Below are 14639 nucleotides of genomic sequence, written 5' to 3' on the forward strand. Positions count from 1 at the left end.
ATCTAAGGTACAACTCCAAGTTTTTCATACTGTAATAGTACTTATTTATTAACAGATACTAAGTATTTACCTTTTACAGAACTGACAGGTGTAAGACCAGGTAAAGAAAGAAAACCTTCTTGTCCGACAGCAAAAGCAGAGCTGAAAGAAGAACAGAGAAGTTCCCATGTTAGACAAGTTCCGCACAAGTTCATGCTTCCAAGAGGATATAGAAAAGAACTGTATCTTCATATATTAAGAAATATTCTTTTAAAATATTCTTTTGACTTTTAAATGCTCTTGTTCCTAATCATCTGTGCTGGGTTCTGGAATATTAAGTGGTTGCCTGTGATAAGATTTGATGATTCTCTTCCAATCCTATGTTCCTGAACACCAGAGAAGGTCCAGGAATGAGCTACTACAGCTGCCTTACTTGAGGAAAACCTGTTTGGTTCATTGAAAGGAGCCAGGCATCATAGGTTATGAACATTTATATGAAGAAGGGGCATTGAACAAGGAAAAGTTTTTTTTGTCATACAGATGACACACTGGGATCCAAAGACAGATGTGAGGCTAGACAAATCTGATTAAAAATAAAAGGGAACAATTTTAATAGTGGGGTGAATTAAAGCACCAACTCACTATGAGATCTGATAAAAGCTCATTACTATGCTTTATGTTGCATGACAATATGCAACAGCTGAATCCACAGCTAATTGAAGTCTTCAGATTTTGGTTCTTCTGCCTTAAATCAATCAAATCTTTACATCAGCATATTAATCACAGCCTGGAGTTAAAATACATTATGCAGTGAAAATATGCTTACTGGAAGCGTTTGAGAAGCACAAGTCAAAAGAAAGGGAAAAGACATTGCTTCTACTGGTAAATATTAATCCCCAGTCCGCAATTCACAGGAAAAAAAATGTTAGTTAATGGGTCCTCCAGTATTTCATGTTTAGGATTGTTCTGGTTTTCAAGTACTTGCAGTTCTCTAGTGTGCTTTATTTCTAACTTACAAATGCCACAGCAAAGCTCAAACTGCTGGTTAGCGCAGGACACTGCTCACAAGACGCACTGCACAGGAAGGGTGGAGCCTGAAGAAATACCTCAAAGCAACAGGAGAAATCACACCAGGTGCACCACTTAACAGCTGGAGACAGAAGCCAGGCACGGGCCAGGCAAACCTCCAACCAAGCAGAGTAAGGCCCAGACTTTAACCAGACACTAGGAGCTTTCGTAAGGTGAGAAAACTTGCTACTGGGTCACAGAGACGACAAATGTTCCTACTCTAGAAATGGGAATTAAGTGCAGAAAGGAAGAGTCAGTTGATATAGGGGAAAATAGGCTACTTATAAAAAACCTCTTGTAATTACCTACTGCTAGCTGTAATTCTATTTTTTGGAATAGAAATGCTGAGTAATAGTGCAGAAGATGTGGGCAGAAAAGACCTTATTGAAATTTAAAACATAAATATACAGATATGTTCTGATTACCACAAACACTGCTGCATTTCTATAGAAGGTATAAGGAAGGTATTTCTGTATAAAGTTTTTATGTTTATGTATCTAATTCAACACAAGCTGACCCATGTGTAATAAATTCAAGGGGAAGTTTGGTGGTCTGTCTTCTTCAATACAGGGTAAGAAACAAATGGGGGGGTTGAAACTAGATGATCATTGTGGTCCTTTTCAACCCAGGCCAATTGATGATTCTATGATTTTACAATCTCAATTTTTGCAAACTCTGATGCCTGCTTCCAGCTTCCCACCAGCTTGAAGATGTAAACAGAGGTCTGTGCAACCAACTTCCCGCTTGCGGCCTCCCTGGGCTCAGCCATACCTTTCCTTTCTTCAGAGCAGTGTAGACATCTTTATACTGCTGGTACTTTTCCAGCTCTGCCTTCACCAGCACCTGACGGATGTGCATGACTTCCTCCACCGTCAGAGCCAGACACTCCACTGGGTAACAAAACTCCTCCTGGAAGCCAAAAATCCATGTTACTTCAAAGCCAAATTGCTTCTTCTACATTTCAACCTAGACAACCAACCACCTGGTTAGTAACTCCAGAAAAGGAGTTTCTCCCCTCAATAGCATTGGCTCATTCATGGGCATCACATGAGTTTCAAATATGTTCAGCCTCCACAATGAGTTTTGTTCATTCTCCCTCCTCAAGCCATTTGGATCTTCTCTCCATTTGTCTTTCACTACAAATACTGATTTTAATCGACATTCAGGTTTATAATTAGAAAGCAGAAAGGTAATTTGGCGCATGGTTTTACTTTTAAGTATTCCTAAGAACACATGATTTCTTTGACACTTTGTGGTGCCCAGAATGGCCGAGGAAAGTCAGTAGTAGCCCATTCTAGCAGAAGTTTTTATTCAGTGGTACCACATCTTGGCGTTCATGTGATCTAACAACAAAAAGCTAAGGCAATCCAGACAGACAGGCTCTCCTTTCTGCCACCAGAAAGCAACAGCGGCAATTTAAGCTTTACAGGGTAACCTTCAAATAGAGAACTGGCTACCCAGTGTTGGATTACGAATGACAAAGAATGAAATAGAGAATGACCCAACAACTTCCCACCGACACAGTTTCTGTACGTTCTGTATTACATCGTGATGGAGAATATTGAGTAGAGAACTCCTGAATTTGGTACCAAAGAATAAAAGCACCAACCCAATTTGTAATCCAGCCCTGTAGTTGATTATACAGCTCCAACAGAAAGACAGAAACCTCTGTGGGAATTCCCATCGCCTTATGCTTAGTGAACCCTTTCAGCGAGCTCACAGGGGCTGCTGTGTGGTAATGACAATGACATCCAATGCTCTTTGAATAAAGGAAGGAAATTTTTCCTGCAAACACAAAGACACGGCCGACAGTTTGGAGGTCTAATTTATACACTGAAGAGATGGTTCAGATTAATTGTGAAATATTCAACTTACATGGACCCAGAGTTTGGTTCTGTCTTTCCATTAGATAAAAAAGAAAATCTTTCTACGTTGCAGACCTGGCAAACATTAGCATTTAGGAACCACCACATTTTTAAAAATTGTTGTCTTACCTATCTAGAAAGGGAACACAAAGAAACTTCGCTCTGTTTAAGGCACCCCACAAAAGACTAGAATTGAGTTAACTTTGTTAGATTTGCCAGCTAAACCTTTGGGGTGTATGGGTGCTAGTTTTCTGGAAAGAACAAACTATGTCAAAAACAACTGCAATTTGCTCTGAGGTGTAACACAGCACAGCCAAACAAAATGCCTTCTGTTCATTATGAGACTTCACAGCTAACTGGCTGCCACTGGCACTTCATTCTGGTCCTTCCCATAGCAACTGCCTCGCTACAGGGAAGCACGGCGGTGGGCCGGGTGAGATGGGAGAGGAAGTGGGTGGGAAAGCGTGATGCACACAATGCCAGCAGAAAACCTCAGTTCTGCATCGTGGGAGACTGAGAAACTGACTGGGGTGAATGAGGCAAGCTGAATGCTTTTCATCAATCAGAGCTTTAGGTCCTTTAGAAACACAGTTCTTACTTGGAGGCACTTCCTTCCCCCTCATGTGCGCCCGCTCCATTAATTTATAGGACGATGATGTCAGTGAGTATTGCTCCTTTGAAGACAGTCTGTAGATCTACTATAGGTGCAGAGCAGCTACCAGGGGAATAGTGTGGGTCTGCTGTACCAATCAAAAATGATTACTGCTACAGCACGTAGAAGTAGTTGCAGGCAACAGGGGAAACATAGAAAAAAATGTTCACATGTTTAAATGCTAATGTTTTAATTCCAGAGGTTACACAAGGACAACAAAATGTTAATGCAACATTAAATGAAAGATAAATATTATGCTGATTTCAGAAAACTGCTTGAATTTTTTTTTCCCTTTTTGGCATAGAAATAAGTACACAAGAAAATCTTTTGTTTCGACACTAGCTGTAAGGCACTGAAATTAATTAAAATTACACTAAGCACTGACTAAACTTCATTAAACAGTGATGCTTTGGGGTTATTACTCAAACTTGAGCAATGATCTGCTCAAGTCAGGCAGCTGCAAATGAGATAACTTCAATTCTCTGCGCAACCTGCATATGACAGAACATACTAAAGACAAAATGTGATTTGAATGGCCTTGTATTGGAATTGTAGTCAATACTCATTTTAACATTCAAGGTGAGTCGGTATTCTTATTTTTAAAGGAAATAATCTCATTTAAAAATACTAATTTAAACTTGAAGTTTCCACGATCCTCATGAAAATTGGCTTAAAGCTTTGACTGTGCAGTCATTTTATATACTGTAACAACTTAAGGTGTGTATGTCTAACTTCTACTCAGGAAAAGCAGGTAGTAAGGATTATATGTTCATAATGTGAAATAAAGTGCTTTGTAGGTCATTCTCAGCACAACGCACCTGATCAGTCTTATGACTATCTTTTTTTACAATATTCCTTGTAAAAATTCTCATTAAAAGATGTCACCAGGCAGTCAAATGAGTTACACCAGTAAATTGCAATAGGAACATGTGCCAGATTGGACTCTAAATTCTGCATTTCATGGTTAGTCAAGCACTCTAAGGTCTCATTGATTTTGCAGACTGAAAGTTCATCTGGGAGTCTCAGCTCTCCTGCAGAAGTCTGCACTCTCACTTATTAGTTGGGACAAGCAAAAGGAAAAATCAATTACTGTTTGATTCTACATAGGGGGAAATTAATCATTTTTTCTTGTTAGTGGGCTTGCCTCCCTAGGAATAGTTAGGAATTATTCTCTAAGTTCTGATACAAAACTGTGCGGAGGACCAAAACCATTTGCATGTTTTCAAGTGAAACAGATTGCAAATGCCATTCCATTCTACAGGGTGTTGAATGTTTCTCGCTAGAAACACAAAGGCTCACTCTTTTCAACATAGTCCAAGCATTACAATAGTTTTGCTGTTTTCTTTTTTTAAATTTTTTTTCTGCTGGATCTTCATGTGCTGTAAAGTTTAAAGTCTGTCCCACTGACAGTCTTGTGATGTTGCATTTTTAGTTTGCTGTCCTTTCAGAACTGATTTCTTTTCCCCGTGAAGTGATTGAAGACACACAAATATCCTACACACACTGAAATCAATGTCAATCAGGTGCAGTGTCCCAGCCTAAGCTTTAATTCTTGCCACAGCTTAGGAAGTGCTCCCCAAAGAGGGAACATGCTGGTGAAGGTGATTTCCAAAGCCAGCAAAAAGAGGCAAACCTTTGCGGGTTTCCACCTGCTGGCAAAAGCTCTCTCACAGAGATAGTACATAGCCCCTGCCACCCCACACATGGCTGCTTCAATGGGATGAGAGCTGAGCAGAGAAGCTGTTTGCATAGTTGAAAAAAGTGGTCTGAAAGTCATCCTTGGAAATAAACTCCTTATCCTAGGAACCTGAACAATAGATAGGAAGCAGAAAAGCGAATGCTGTGTATAAATGAAATCATTAGCTTTGGTCCTCTAGGTCATGAAAAATAATGACGATGTTGATAAAAAAAAGAAAAGAAAAAAAAGCAAACAATCTACAAAGGCATTCATATGTACATATCAGGACACAGCTTCATCTCTGATTAGGCACCAAGTTAGCTCACTGCAGTACACACACCACCAGGCTGGTCCCACAGAAACCTGCCTTCCAGGGAGCACTGGCAAGACGACACATCAAAAGGACGACTGTCGGTCTTTTACCAAGTTTGTTTCCCTTCCCCACCTGCTCAGCAATAACTCCCTCTGTCTGATGAGATGCCAGTTCACAAAACCATAGTTAGTATGCAAGACAGACCAGTTTCTTGCTAATCCTGCTAAGAGACTGCAGCAAACTCCTGTCTGTTTGCTCTGGCATGGAGAGCTATTTATTGATGAGGCCTCTTCCACCTTGAAGAGAAACTGCGGCCACAGGAGCGGGTGATAAGAAATGAAACTCCATCAATCCTGGAGGAAGGGATGAAGAAGCGTGAAGTCAAATTAAAAAAAAAATCATATTCTTCAGGTATTGCGAAGTGTTCAGTGAGGGAACAGCACGGTTACACATACAGCACCTGGCATGGCCACTGACACAAGCTGGCATCCTGCAGGGAAGGAAGGGCTTTGCAGGAAGCCAGCAAGTGTAACTGGGACAGTGCCATCATGTCACAAACCTATCAGACTAAAACCAGAAGGACTATGGGTGTCGTCTGTCACACCCTAGAGGGCACTATTGCCAAGTCAGAGAATTTACTCTCCAGGCATCAAATAGGACAGGTTCTTATTAAAGGAACGTCATTTTACTGCTGATTTTCCTTCTCTCTCACTCCATAGCCAAAACCAACTAGGTGACAGCTATCTAGAAATCAAAAAGTCCAAAAGAAAAGAAATTAGTAAAATCTTTCTCATGTGTTCCCACACTTCCCTGATATACCTACTGTCTTTTCTCCCTTTTTCTTTAATACTTTTAGCAGGAATTGAATAATTTAATTAATTTTTCGGCAGCAGTTTTATTTCATATAATATTTTTCTAGGCATATGTCAGTGAGCATATGCCTAGAAACAGGCATCTATATGAAAATGCATATGTGGCCAAAAAGGTTGAGAACTTGTTTCCCCTGTTCAAAATAAAAGCCTCATAACTAAGATTCTACAGTTGTATGATCCCTTCAAATACATGAGATGAGATCAATATTATAATGATGCACCATAATTCTATGGATTAAAAAAGCGATGGAGCAAATGCCTCAGTATAACATGCAATGCCTTCTCCCCTCCTCCCTTTCAACAGTGTGTATGGGAACGACTATGGACCTATCAGAAAATAAGTCCTGTACTTGCCCATACCTTGAGTGCAGCCAGCAGGCACTCACAACGATCCATTTTATAGGAGAGCATCTTCAAACACGTACCGAAGGAACCCTCCATCTGATTCTGGTGCAATGCGTTATGCTCCAGGCTCATTTCAGCAGAAGTCTACCTGTGCTGTGTTTATCAACATGCTACTACATTACCTTCACCAAGAATGAGAAACCACGTTCTTGTGGAAAGATATAATAAACAAAATCCAGCAGACCCTCTGAAATGGAGGAAGCATGTTGTGAGAATATCTAGAGATTATTTTCTTGCTAGTTTATCATCAACTAATGGATTCAGATCCTGGCCACCACTGCCTGGGTGAACAACAAGAACACTCTTCAAAGCCCACTAATACCACTGCTCTACAATACAGGGCGAGTGAATTTTCCCTTCCTTTCAGAACTAAGATGTGTTTATTGATTTCTCTATTCACCAGCACCTTATGGGGTGTACTTCAAAACCCTGCTGGAAGGAAAAAGAGACGAGGAACATATCCTGCATGAAATTACAAAGCACTAATCAGTAGGTCAGCATAAAAGAGCCAAGATTTCATACCCGTTACTCTTATACTCTGTTGGAAAACAGCTCTCAATTAAAGCTAATTGATCAAATGTACTGTACTTTCTTTTCAAGTAGTAATACAGTTTTTTGCCTCAGTGACTTCAACAAAGCAACATAAACAAACCTTGATTTGGATTACTGAAAGAGCTTTTGCATGTATAAACATTAACCACACAAATTCTTACAGTAGAAGGAGAAGAAGCCCTTTCATTCATTCAGCCATTAACTAAAATGCTGCCAAAAACTAAATAATAAAAAAAGCATTTAAAAAAATCCAGAGCTTTGGAATTGTCTCTATTCAAATGGAAAATCAGTAAGGCAAAGTTTGCCTGTTTTGGTAACATTCTGAAATAAAAGCAAGGCACATGGCTTTATCCAGAGTCCTAATCAAAGTGCACATATTTTCCGAGGCATCTGTACCTGAGATTTTGGGTTAATCAGAAAGTTCAAATCTTGATTTCAAAACGTCTTTAGTAGCCCAGGGCTGTTTCTGAATTCAGGAGTTTTCTTTGAGTCAAGTTCTAATCACACTGAAGCCAAGTTTTAATTTTCATTATACTTTTAGCATGCCTCTTTTTCTCTCTCCTACCACCCACTCCACTTACAAGTGATCTGGAGCTCTGTTTTGAAGGTGGTAGAAACTGTCTGACATTGGTTGGAGTTTCCTTTTCAATGGAGTGTCGTCTCTGAGGTGGCTGCCGTCTCTCTGGCTGTGGTGTAGATGATATAGGCAAGAACTTTGGAGGTGCTAAAGATTCAACCAGCATAAAAGAATGAGTTCTCGTAAAACAGAGTGTTGGATAACATTGCTCAGTACTTGAAACAGTCATTGATTTCCTAGAATTCCTATTGCTGGGGGCTCAAATTACACTTCCACACTCTTCAATACAAGTATCACACTGATTACATTTTCAAGACTGAAAGAACAGGAATACTTGTAAGAACAGCAAATACAGGCATGCTACCATCCATTTATCACTGAATAAAAATTCGGAGTGCCAAAATACTGGCTTATACAAATTATTTCACCACTGTGCACAGATTACATATTTAATTACAAAAGCTTTCCAGTGAAACTGGAAATCCTGTTGTACAGTAAAGCCTACCATAACTGCCTGAAACAAAAAGATCGGATTTTCCCCTCTTGACAGTAAGTACTTCACTTATGAGACATATTGGTGATTACTAGGTGTCTTTCAAACAAGTACATTCATCGATGTCAGAGGTGCTGAAAATATTTAAACTGGCTTTTACATTGGTTTAGAATGTGTTTCTGCAGCAACAAGCCCTTCTGAGATGAACATAGCTGAAATATGCACTTCTGACTTCCTTTACAATTCCCTGACAGTTTCAAATATGACTTTTCTGTTTCACAAAGATGTCCACATATAGTATAGGCCTTCCACTCACTAATTACTACGTTTGCCCTATTCAGCATGTTCCAAGGTTCAGATTTATTCAATTTACACTCAGCTTCAGCTTTCTGTAAAAGTGTCAAAGTTCACATAACAGAAGGCAACAGAACTAAGTGAAAGCAGGCACTCTAAAACTCACTCTTTCTGCTGGTACCTTCCTGCGAGGGGTCTTCCACTTGTGAGGGGGAGATGCTGCTGCTACTTGTTGATTTGTGCACTGATTCCTCCTGTGTGGGAAGATGAGAAGAAATAGAATTCATCAGAAATTATTTTTTCTTCTCTTACTGCTTGTTAGCACGTAGAAATCACAAGCTATCAAAGGCATTTTACCACATTAAATCACACAAAGCCCTAGAAGAAGTCCTGAGAAAAAATGTTGACCCTACACAGAGCTATTTAATTTTCTGAGCTCAACTTTTGCAAAAACTGGAATATAAATGGTACATGGTTGGAATTCAGTGCATTTAACCACCACATTAAAGAACAGGAGCAAAACAAATCCACTGTTTTGTTTTTCTATTTACTTTTCCACCAGTAATTGTACTCAAGATCTTTGAAGGATTTTTAACTACAGGAAATGCAGTAAGTCAATTTTATGTCTCACACTAGCAAGAAATCAGTCCTTGGATTTCTCCAGTTTCCAAAGGAATAACAGGTACTCATATCACCCACTAAAGAAAAGAGAAATTAAGCTGACTTCCATGGCACTGTTCTGTAATTACCAATCCCAGTGTATTTTTCTCCTTTCTTATGTATTTAAAAGGAATCTTCATTTTGTGTTTCATCACAGAAGCCAAAGTCAAGCCCAAGGTGAAACAGGCTTTGACTAACACCTGTCAGGTATCCAAGGCATTATGACACCCAAATCACCAAATCATTCCATCCCAAACCTCTGTCTTCAGCCACCAGATACCAGTAAGATACGTGAATCACAAGAGCCTCCCCAAGGAACAGAGTTGAAGGACTGATTGTGAATGCTGTTTAGCTCCAATGTGAATGCTTTTAACCGAGGAGTTTCACAATCACTTAAATTGTCAAGATTTACAAGAGGTGGCCAGCTCAAAAATCCAGCAAGTGGCTGAGCCTCTCTTTCTCACGCAGATTTCTCTCATTATTGAACTGCAAGCAGGAAAATCCCCACTAACTGAAAGAATGCTGCCTTTGGTAACAGCAAGTCAGAAAAGAAAAGCTGGCAGGGTCACCTCAATGAACACCATGCATCACAGGACAGAGGCCTTAACAAATTGCCATCAGGTGATCCGTACTTTCTGCTTAGCCCAAGGACATGTATGCAATGTATGTAAAGAAACTGTGATGTGATGTTTGCTGTAACACTGTATATGCCTCAAGACAGTCTTCTGCAAAAATCTCCAACCAGGTCAGACCCCAAAACAATGTACTCACTTTAACATATCCAATATGTCTCTTCCAGACATTTGAGATGGGAAAATTGTAGGGAAGTCTAAACAGCATATTTAACTGCACCAGCTGTTTTGCATCCACAAACCAATATAGTTCAGCTACAGAGCTCACTCAGATATCTTTGCAGTTCACTGCTTCACACCACATGGTTGCCCTAAAAGACCACTGCAGAACTCACAAGATAACTGAATGCATTGCTCTCTAGAAGTGGTACAACAGCGCTCACAAGTCTGGAGTTCAATGTTTAAATTCTGTTAACTCCTGTAGAAAGTAAACCATTAAACTATTCAATCTGTAGAAGTCAAATTCATCTATGTAAAAGATTACTTTTTCGTTGCCAGAGGAGCTAGAAGGCTAAGATGAAGAACTAAGCAAGCCATCAATTAAAAAACACAACCATGCTGTTCTACTGCTCATTTCTGTGAATGAAGAGCAGCCAGAACTTCAGCGAGGGGTAGAGGGGAGCTTGTAGAGGAGCAGAGCAGCTCTCTGTGGAGCACAAACCAAGCCCGCGTTGCTCCTGAAGATTCGTGTTCTGTGGGATCCTACCTGGTCCTGACCAAAAATTTCAAGTGTTCTTTTTTTTTATTGTCCTACATGGTAAGTTTTATAGAAGACTGAATCATGATTCAAGCAAGTTTGTGCACAGAGCTTATTTACATGCTTTTCTGATTCTCATTTTTCTTGCATTTCTCCTGTGCCTGAAACACCGGTGTGGAGATAAGAGACAAAATAAGGCGAACAAAATGTCAAAAGCCTAAATATACTGCATATAAAACTGTAAAATAGTGATTATGGTACCTCTTGCTAATGGTCATATTCCAACTGAAAGAAATAGCTAAAAAACAACTATTCTTCACATCACTTTCGAAATCAAGCTGGATATGATATCTTAGATGTTGCAATGCTATGTAGCACATGGATGTCTCCATCTTTTCCCCACTTTTGTGAAAAAACTCTAGCGACATCATTAGTAATGTCTGACCTCACTAATTTGTGCTGTATCTATCTGAGTTTTTCTGGGGGCTATTTTGATGGCCTAGGAGCCTCAAAATGAGAGGGAAAGAAATAGACAAAAACAGGGCAATAAATGGCTTCTCTATGGTAAAGACTTACAAGAAAGATCCCAGAAGCTAAACTTCTTATATTACTTCTGTTCACAAACTCAGGCACTGAAAATGCTGTTACTGACCTATGATTACTCAAACTTTTTTGTATCAGTACAGCAACTATTAACTATTATGGCTGACAATATGACTTTTCATGTCTGAGATTGGATAAACCAAACATCTGGAATTGTGCACTTTTTCACTAAGAGCTGAATAACTATAACATTAAATTTATAATATAATAATATTACTTAAACATTAATATATATAATTTATGTGTAATATTAAATGTCCTGAGAAAGCTGCAGCTTTAAAGGCATCACTGTAAACCATCTGACTACACTACTGACATGATTTTTGTCCAGGTTGCCAGACAAAATTATGAAGACACCATTTTCATAGCTGTATCAAAATTACTATTAGATTTCTACTTCTCTAAACCAAAAGCAAAATGGATCTTCCTCCTCCCCATCTGAATCCATGATTCTATTAGCAACACAGAGAAAAACAAGGACAGATAGTAGGATTTGCACGATATTCATCCTTGCCAGCAAATGGGTATAGGGCAATATCAGACCATTTCTTTCACCTCTGGCTGGCAATACTGAGTGCTGGGCTGTACACAGCATCACAACACAGCTGAGAAAAGAACAAAGGGGATTCAGGGGACAAAAATGCATTTGCATCACAGCCTATTTGGAGCTCCGTAGCTCAGCAGTGCAGATATTTGCAGCCTGTAATTTAGGACATAACACAGTCATAATTTAACTCCCAGCGAGTAACTCTAAATAGGTTAAGCTCAATTCAAACTGAAGACAAAGAGGTGCCTGAGATGCTTATAGCCAAACAAGACAACATATACACTTCAGTTTGTTACACAGATATAAAATTCAGCAATTAAGATATACTGGCAGAGCACACTTGACTTTCTTCAAATCTTCTATGTCCCATATGCCTTTGCCAGCTTGTTAAATTTCATCCAAACTCCTTCCATTATGTTAGTTTACACCACTTTAGCACTGTTCCTGAAACCCTACCAGTACTCTGCTTGGCATTTTAATATTCTTAATTGCTTCACCAGCTACTTTTTTTGACTCAAACCAATACAACATCTGTTCTCTGTGACAATTTGATGTGACTGATTTATTCTTCATTTTATCTTCTCCTCTACGCCCCAACGCTTTTTTTTCTGTATGACTTTGCTTGCCTGCATGGTATTCCTAATCAATACTCATACATTGAATTTTTCCTTCCCACAATAATTGCTTAATGTTTCCCTGTACAGAATTTTCTTTCGCTAATTTCTGCTCATTTTTCTGTGTGAGATATCATCCTGCATTAGCTTCAGGATGCACTGACCTAAAAGCTGAAAAGATTAGAGTTCAAAATCCAATTCTTTCATTAACAAGTCTCAATATTCCTGTGTCCTGCCCAGCTTTGTTAATATTAACAAAACCTCACATAGCCTCTATTGTAATTTTAAACACTGCTGAGAGATTTCAGAATGCTAATTTCTTCTGCTTTCAGTATGGATGCACCAAATTATGCACACATACAAGTCTCCCATAGGATAACCCACAACACAAAGAGGGTCAACTTCACAGGGATAAGGAAAGTACACAAAAAGATACATTTATCTCCAATTTTATTTCTCCCCAGCCTCCTATCTCTCAGCTTAGATACCTTTGTAAGTGCTTGTCAGGAAACCCCACCCTCCCTATTTAATACAGAGAAAGAGCCAGGGAAGACTGCCTTCCCCTGGTTAAAATTAGCCTCTCTAAATAAACCCTGACTTTCCTGACAGCTTGACTTTCAGAAAAGTTCAATCTCAGTAATATTACTGGGCCAAAAGACAAAATTCATTCCTGACAATGTAATACTGGTGCTTTTCAAAGGCTATACTCAATGTGGCTTTTAAACTGGAGAGATTTTTTATTCCTTTCTTCTTTCAATGCTTTCTAAACATCATTAATTCTCCATTTGAGAGAGAATGGATTCAAAGTTGCTTCTCCACCTAAGCAGTGTCTGCTCATCTCTATCTGCAAACATTTGCCGGGTGTTACTTCCTAAGCCTACGTAACAGCCTAACCCACTGAATTTGCACTGAACTGCAACCTTTCTGGCAGAGCTGACTCTCCTTACTTAACAGCTGGTATGGTAGGGCTGGGCTCACATCTGAGGCCTTTAATGATGGCTCCTGCAAGGGTGCCAGAAGGGTGAAAAACAATTGTCTACATTCCCAAAAGCATAACTGCTACACATACACTATGGACAGATACTGGGCATTAAATAAAAAAAGAGTGAATACTGGGACTAAGGACAAAACCATCTTTTAACTTTTTAAAGAATGTTCTGATTTCTGAGACCTGATCTTGTTATTTCTGAAGCAGCCACATAAACTTCGCATTGCAGTCTACACTTAGCTGATTGGTTCAGCCAATGAAGGAATAGGACTAAGTTCTGACAAGCAAGAATCAAGGTCAGCCGCGATATTTTACCTCCGAATCTGAGCTGTCAAGTTCAGCCAATGTGGGAGCCTTCAGGAGTCTCTTCCGCTGCACTGTCACTTGCGTGGCCCCGTTCTGCTTCCCCCGTGATGCCAGGCTGCCATTTGCTACAGAGCCATCCTCTGACTTCCTTCCAGCCTCTGGTGCAGAGACATCTAGCGAGAGAAACAGAACAGTCAGTGCTTGGACCTCGTGCCCTAAGTAGATCAATCTGCTTTGCCTCCTCAAAGCCTTACTGTAAAGTCTATACACACATAAGGAAAAAAAACATATTGTGATATTCTACATGTGCAATTGTTCTACCTCAGCAATACTTTGCTGAGAACTACAGGCGACGGCTTATGGTGCAGAAGCAATATGAAGGAATGAAAGCAGTGGGAAAAGCAGCGGTGCAAAACACTTAAAAACACCCCAGACTAACCCTGGTCAACTTTAAAAACAAATTCCTGTGTTGAAAACAAAAATATTTTTCCTTCAACTTAGAGTCTCTAATTAACTAAGTATCAGAAGAAGGTACAGTCGTATCTGGACAAGTGGGTTTCCAGTGAATCTGAAGGCAACGCCACACAGAAATTATGAGGTTTAGTGTGGAGTAAATCTTGTTATTCCTGTGAGGACAGAATTATACTTTATTCTGCAGAACACAGAAGAGGAATGAGAATGAGCTAAATAACTAGCACTCATCAAAAATATGCACAGTTCATGGGCTTGAGTGGTCATTTGTATTAAAAACAAGTCTGTGAAGCTAAATGTTCATGTGACAGCAGAAACACGAAGCTGCTGTTCTGTTTTCATCTGCATGTGTTTTACAAGGATGCAACTCCAC

The 14639-nt window shown here is 39.5% G+C and overlaps 1 protein-coding gene across 6 annotated transcripts in view; it reads right to left on the reverse strand.

Moving 5' to 3' along the window:
• Window positions 1-14639, reverse strand: part of SPIRE1 (spire type actin nucleation factor 1) — a 125371-nt gene that overhangs the window by 6240 nt on the left and 104492 nt on the right. For 2 of the 6 annotated variants that reach the window (XM_048939137.1, XM_048939139.1), the window contains 6 exons: window positions 13805-13968; window positions 8915-9002; window positions 7966-8108; window positions 5198-5371; window positions 1819-1956; window positions 71-141 (listed from right to left, as the gene is read on the reverse strand). In XM_048939137.1, the coding sequence (XP_048795094.1) occupies window positions 71-141; window positions 1819-1956; window positions 5198-5371; window positions 7966-8108; window positions 8915-9002; window positions 13805-13968 (778 nt within the window). Of the gene's footprint in view, window positions 1-70; window positions 142-1818; window positions 5372-7965; window positions 8109-8914; window positions 9003-13804; window positions 13969-14639 lie in introns of those variants that run through there. The other 4 variants (XM_048939140.1, XM_048939141.1, XM_048939138.1 and 1 more) reach the window with 3 other exon arrangements.

This window comes from Lagopus muta, chromosome 3, assembly GCF_023343835.1.
Source record: "Lagopus muta isolate bLagMut1 chromosome 3, bLagMut1 primary, whole genome shotgun sequence".
NCBI classification, from domain to species: domain Eukaryota; kingdom Metazoa; phylum Chordata; class Aves; order Galliformes; family Phasianidae; genus Lagopus; species Lagopus muta.